General features: G+C 59.6%; 1 protein-coding gene across 1 annotated transcript; it reads right to left on the bottom strand.

Annotated features, from left to right (window-relative positions):
• Nucleotides 1-299: 299 nt before the first annotated feature.
• SSTR5 (somatostatin receptor 5) lies at nt 300-2,392 on the bottom strand. Its single transcript, XM_082362314.1, has one exon. It carries the CDS (start codon nt 2,309-2,311, stop codon nt 1,214-1,216), a length of 1,098 nt encoding a protein of 365 aa, XP_082218440.1. The 5' UTR covers nt 2,312-2,392; the 3' UTR covers nt 300-1,213.
• Between the last annotated feature and the right edge of the window lie 4,269 nt (nt 2,393-6,661).

Raw genomic sequence — 6,661 nt, 5'->3', positions numbered from 1 at the left:
GGTGGTGGGGAGTGGTTGGTTGAACGAACCTGTTTCTCCCAGGCACCCACCCCTCCCTGGGATGCTGGTCCCCCTAGGGCCGGGCGGGGGTGGCTTTAGTCACCAGCTCCCTGTGACTCCAATGCCAGGCTTTGTGGCCCCCACCCCCGAGATGGAGCCCAGGAGTGGCGGAGACTCAGCCTGGGGCTCAGGAGGCGGCCGCGTTCCCACTTGACCAGGGACGGGGGCAGGGGCCCCAAACGAGCCACCCACTCCCCGCACCCACCAGCCATGGAAGAATCAGATGCATCCCCTGCATTCTCCAGGGCCAAATCCTAACCCTGCCACCCCCAGGAGGCAAGCCGGGGCAGCCCCAGCCCTGTCGCTCCGTTTAGCCGGCTTGTGTACACTTTTCCCTGCCTTATCATCTAAGTGTCCCGCTGTCCACTTCCAGCTGGGTGTTTGCCTACCCCCATCCCAGCCGAGTATGATCCACTTGCTCTGATTTGCACTGGCTTCAATCGGCTCCAGGGACAATATTTGCTCTGGGAAAGAGTCAAACATTTATTCTCTAATTTATTCAGGGAGCGGTTGTCAAACACAAGCGCCCTCATTATGTGATCTCGTTTCCAGGGCTTGGCCTCTGTCTGGGGTCCGTGCCGAGGCCCAGGTAGCGCTGACCCAGGCTTTCCCCTGCCCAGCACGGCTCTGCCTACTCCCCGCTCCCTCCTGGGGTCGGCATCCTGCTCTGGGCCAACTGAGGACAACTGAGTTGGGGGCGGCACTGGGCAGGGCTGTCTCAGATGGGGGCCTGCGGGTGAGTGACCCCCACATTCTGATTCTTCTCCTTCCAGCCTCGCAAAGAGGCCCAGGCACCAGGGAGCCCAAGGCCTTTCCGAGCGAGGCTGCCAGGGCATCTTCTCTGGGACCCGTTTTCGGGCCTGGGGGGTGGGAGGAGCGCATTTCTTGGGAGTGGAGAGGACAGGAAGCCGAATTCCTCCAGGGCCTGGCAGCTGCATACGCCCCACTGGGCCTGGGCTCTCCAGTCTGCTATTTGCCTTGGGAGGCCGCTCCCCCCACTGCTGTCTGGCTATTTCTCCTCTTCTGCTCCAGTCCCCCCGCTTCTCCGGGAAGGAGAGCAAAAGAGGTGGCAGTGGGTTCCTGTATCCTCACCTGCCCCCCACCCCCCACCCAGGACGGCCTCTCCCGGGGTCCCCTCCCGCGGCCTCCGCGCTCACAGCTTGCTGGTCTGCATGAGCCCGTTGGCCTTGCAGCTGCGTGTGGGCAGCATGGCCTCCTGCAGCCGGCTGCTCTGGCCCGGCCGCGGCTCCGTGGCATCCGCGTCCTCAGTGCCGTAGCTCTTGCGGAGGCACAGAACCTTCCGGAAGCTCTGGCGGAAGTTGTCGGAGAGGAAGCCGTAGAGCAAGGGGTTGGCGCAGCTGTTGGCATAGGACAGCACGACCACAAAGAAGTAGGCGCCGGCGGAGGCGGGCTCCTCGGGCAGCACAAAGGCCAGGTTGACGATGTTGACGATGAAGAAGGGCAGCCAGCAGCCCACGAACACCAGCACCACCACCACCACCATGCGGGTCACCTTGCGCTCTGAGCGCCGCCGCGTGGAGCCCACGCGCATGCCCGACGCCTTCAGCTTCACCACGATGAGCAGGTAGCACAGGCAGATGACCAGCAGCGGCCCAAAGAAGCCTAGCACGGACGTGTAGATGATGAAGATGGCGCCCCACAGGCCCACAGGCTCCGGCCAGCTGAGGTTGCAGGTGTTCCACCCCTCCTGGATGTCCGCAAACACCACCAGCGGCAGTGACATGACCAGAGAGAAGGCCCAGACCGTGGCGCTGGCCAGCTTGGCCACCCGAGGGCGGCGCCAGCGGGCAGAGCGGATGGGGTGGACCACGGCCAGGTAGCGGTCCACGCTCATGACAGTCAGGCAGAAGATGCTGGTGAACTGGTTGATGCCGTCCAGCGTCATGACCAGGCGGCAGAGCACGGGGCCAAAGGGCCAGTAGGAGATGGCGTTCTGCGTGGCCACGAAGGGCAGCCCCAGCATGAGGAGCACGTCGGCCACGGCCAGGTTGAGGATGTAGATGTTGGTGACTGTCTTCATCTTGGCGTGGCGCAGCACCACGTAGATGACCAGTGCATTGCCGCCCAGCCCCACTGTGCACACCAGCAGGTAGAGCACGGGCACCACCACCGCCCGGGCGCCCGGTGAGGGCACCAGCCCCGCCAGCGTCCCATTCTCGCCGCCGCTGCCTGTGGCTGCCGAGGAGGCATTCCAGCTGGTCAGTGGGGAGGCTGGGAACAGAGGCTCCATCGTGGCCGCCGTGGGCAGGGCAGGGTGAGCGGGAGCGCCAGGCGCATCCACTGCAAGAGAATGAAGGACACGGAGCGACTGACCAGGAGAGTGTCTCCCCTGCGCCCGGCCCCACTGGCCCGGGAGGCGCAGGATTACCCCACGGCGCCGGGTAAACACGATTACTCATGTTCAACTGGGCGGGGAATCACATTAAGCAAATTGTTTGGAAAACAAGCCCAGAGAGGAAGGAGTAGCAGGACAGCTGCCGTGGGGGCAACGGGCAGGCGGACCAGTGAGCCCAGATGCCGTCTGTCGATACCACGATGGCTCCCAGAGACCTGACCGTCCCTCTCCACCCCAATGCCCCCCTTCCTGGCTCACCCATGGCCACTCTCGAGTCTGTGGCTGGCACCATCTCACTGAGGCCTCGTGGAGTCCTGGGGGTGGCACTGATACACCCAACTCGCAGATAAGGGACTAAGGACGGTGGGAGTCACCTCCCCGGGGACTCACAGGACAGGTGGAGAGGGGTTGGGGGAGGGATAAGGAGGCTGAAACATCGGCTGGGCACCGCAAGCCCAGGCCAGCCCGAAGTGCAGTGACACCGGCCAGGCCCGCTCTCCTAGGTGACCCCAAAGCTGGACTCTGGGTTGCCTCCTGGAACCATCGGAGGGTGCCGGGCCTTCCGTGTGGCTGAAGAACCAGAACTCAGGCTGCAGAGGCTCTGCCAGTGTCCAACTGGTGAGCCACGTCCGTGTCACCCCAGCAGAGCCCCAGCCGCATCGCCAAGAGGAGCTGGTTTCCCTGACCCCAACAGCTACCCGCCACAGCACGGATGTCACTGGGCCAAGGAGATGACCAGGGACATAGATGTACATGCTCTTGGGCGGGTCCATCACCCCCAGCCCAAGGACAGCAAGTCTGAAGCCCCAGGCAGAAGGCACCAAGCGGGAAGGGGTATATGAGGACCCCACACCATGAACAAGCAAACACACGACAGGCAGAGACGAATTACAGCCTGAGCCACTGGCCAGGAGGAAATGCACGTGTGCGTGTGTGTGGCAGGGGAACGATATGGGGAGGGTGGATGGAGGGAAGGCTTCAGGGGTGACGGGGTTTTGTAGAGAAAGAGCCAAGGCAAAGATGGGGAAATGGCATCTGCAGGTCAAGGTGATGGGCACACGTGTATCCATTATATTGTTTTTGTACTTTTCTGTATGTTGAAATTGTTCATAAAAACGGTGATACTCAGGAGAAAATAAATACCTCCATTGATGAGAAGGAGAGGAGGAAGGGAAGATGGGGGCTGACACCTCCAGCAGGGGATGTGGGGCTAGCAGGGAGTCTAAGTGCCCCCAGGGGACCCAGACAAGGGCCTGAGCGGGGCTGGAAAGGGCCGTAATGACAAGCCAGGGTCAGCTGACCCCCAGTGTCTCCAAGTTGCCTCAGCATAGAGGTGCCAGCGGCCGCCAGGCCCGGACTGGGGACCCCAGGGTTGGGGGGGGCAACTGAAATCTTGTAGACAAGGGGGCAGAATACACAACTCTGACAACGACAGGGAAAAACCCTCTGCTCCGGATGGGCGGACACACCCGGATGCTAACAGACACTGGGAAACACGACCCAGAAAATCAACAGTGAGAAGGTGGATCAGTGGATTTGTTTCAGGTGAAATAAAAGTAAATGACTGAACAAGTGTGCTTAAGATATGTTTAAAAATGTTTGGAATCCTCTAGGTATGGATAAAAATATTCTGAAATGAATTTGGCTTCTGTCTAAGGAGTAAAATGAACAAGTGTCTATTTTTGAAAATTACAACTCTTGGGTGTGAAAAAAATCATCATTTGGACAAAAAAAAGCCCCACAAAAGTCTGGACACAGATGAAGAGAGAATGGGGGAATCGGAAGAGGGGCTGAAGGACTCCCTCGGAGCAGGTGCAGAGGTGGGGGTGCAGAGGCACCTGCAGAACTGACTCAGGGCAAGAGTCCTGCTCAAAAGGGAAACCCTGTCCCGAACAGGATAAACAAAAAATGCAGCAGCGTCAGAGTCAACCTACAGAGCGTCAAGGACGAAGAGAAAACCCTGAAGAACGCAGAAGGGCTGGCTGGACGGAAACCCAGAGCAGTGCGGATTACGACAACAGGTTCCGTAAGCGGGGGTGGGGGGACCTGGGGGAGCCGGGGGAGAGAGAAACACTGTCACCCCTGGAATCCCCACCTGGAGGAGGCTTCCGGCTGGCCTGAAGGGGAAAGAGACCTTTCTCTGTGCGTTGCTGGATTTGCTGGTCCAGGTCCTGAGTACACCTGCTGTATATCATGACCTGATATGAGGTGTGTGACAAAAATTCTGTTAAAAAAAGAGGCCAAGGTAGGCTGCCAAGGGATGACGCATTTCAAGACAAAGCTGGCGGCAGGTGGGAGTGGGGGAGACTTGCCCGGTGGTCCAGTGGTTAAGACTCTGCACTTCCACTGCAGGAGGTGCAGGTTCGATCCCTGGTTGGGGAACTAAGATCCCACATGCTGCGAGACGTGGCCAAAATAAATAAATAAATAAATAATAAAAAGATTTTTTAAAATACAAAGCTTGGGGGTCCCTTGGGCTGTGCTCTGGGTTGGGGGCAGGGGCGGGTGGGGCTGGTGCCCAGTTGGCAGGAGGGACACCCCGGACACTCCGAGACTGGACACCTGAAGGCTTGCTCTGGTGGGTGGGAATTGACCTGTTGACCTCTGTTCCCCAGGGCCTGGCACAGAGGGGCCCCCTCACATTTTAAAAAGAAATTAAATGTAAAATAATGTTTACAGCTCCCTTGAGGTGCTAACGGGGAATGAATTCTAGAAGGACGCTGGTCTGGAGACAGCCAGGTGGATCGTGTGGGCATCAGGGTGGAGAGTCCTGGGGACTACACCCTCTCCCCAAAGATATCCAAAGCGGAGGCTTTCCGGGGGCTGGGTGGAGAAGAAAGAGCTTGGACGCACCTGAACGTGAGTTTGATTCTAAATCAGATGAGCACCTTGTCTTCAGGAAGCAGCCAGGTGCCCCTGCTGCCCAGAACCCAGAGGGTGCTGAGCAGACTGCCAGGCCCCTGCGTCCCCCCAGATACCCCAACGCCTGAGTTAAACTTCAGAGCAGTGAAGAACAAAATTAGGTTGATCTTGCCGCGCCTGCCTCTTGGAACATAATTCTGCAAGAGCCATCATTCAGAGAGAGCAATCTTCTTAGTCACAGAAATCACACGCTCGTGGGGAACTTAGTCCTCCAACCCTTCCCCTCTGCGGGTAAGGGTGGGGGGTAGCTGTGGAACGACCACGGGCCAACACTGGGGCTTTCTGACCCAGAGGCCCCCACCAGGAAGGGACCACCTTCCCACTGCTGTGGCACAGGGAATAGAGCCCACCCCCTGCCCCAGCCCATCCCCACACACTGGCCAAGGGGTCTTAGGTAAGTCACACCACTTCTCTGAGCCCTGGCTCCCCGTAATAGGTGACACCTACAAAGCCACTGAGCAGAGGAAATGAGTCCAGGCACACAGTGGCGCTCAATAGCTGCTGAGATGCCCGACACATAGTAGCGCTTAATAGCCGCTCTCGCTCACGTGCCCCAAACAGCCCAGCACCTCCTCCCCAGCACCAGGAGCCCTGGGCTCTGTGAAGAATGTGCCAGAGCCTCCCCAGAGGGCCTGGGAGGGGACCTCGGTGCTCAAGTGTTCCATGCCCTGTGGGAGGATCAGCGTGGTCCAATCCTTTCTAGGCTCACCCAGTGTGAGGTCAGCAGGAAGGAGCCGGCCCTGCAGCACAGGGGCAGCTGTGGAAGCCACCGAGATCAAGGCTTGCTGGTCCTGGGGCCTCACCCGTGCAGGGTGGGGGCAAATGGGCGGGGGATATCGTGGCTAAGAGCCAAGGGCCCCACCCAGGCCTGCCTCCCCTGGGACGGCCTGGATCATGGGTACAGCCGATGGCAACCCCCACTCCTGTCCCTCCCCTGAAACACGCTCCATCTGTCCTTAAGGCAGCCTTGGTCTGGGGTATCCCTTCCCCATGAGGGGGAAACTGAGGTGGGTGAGGGTGGGCTCCATGCAGCAACAGGGAGGCCAGGCCGGTAGAGCCCCCTCCTCAGGGTCTCTGCAGGGTCTGCATGCCCTGCAAGAAGTTTCCAAAGCCACGTTCTGCCCCCAGCGCACTTTCTCAGAACTTCCGGTCCCTATTTCACTGGGAACCACTGGTGGGTCATTGTCATCAGTGCCAGCGACCATGTCTGCCCGGGAGGCTCTCCGTCCTCCCCTCGAGTGGCTGCTGTCCCCAGGAACCTGTTCTCTTCAAAAGAGGCTCAGCAGCAGCCAGGACTGCCTCACACTTTGGGTAGCAGGGGCT

This window comes from Balaenoptera borealis, assembly GCF_965194805.1.
Source record: "Balaenoptera borealis genome assembly, chromosome: 16".
Lineage (NCBI taxonomy): Eukaryota > Metazoa > Chordata > Mammalia > Artiodactyla > Balaenopteridae > Balaenoptera > Balaenoptera borealis.
The sequence above is the reverse complement of the archived record's forward strand: the minus strand, read 5'-3'. Positions and strand labels throughout refer to the sequence as shown.

Excerpts from the sequence above, each read along its gene's own strand:
- SSTR5 (XM_082362314.1), bottom strand. The coding sequence starts at position 2,311 with ATGGAGCCTCTGTTCCCAGCCTCCCCACTGACCAGCTGGAATGCCTCC.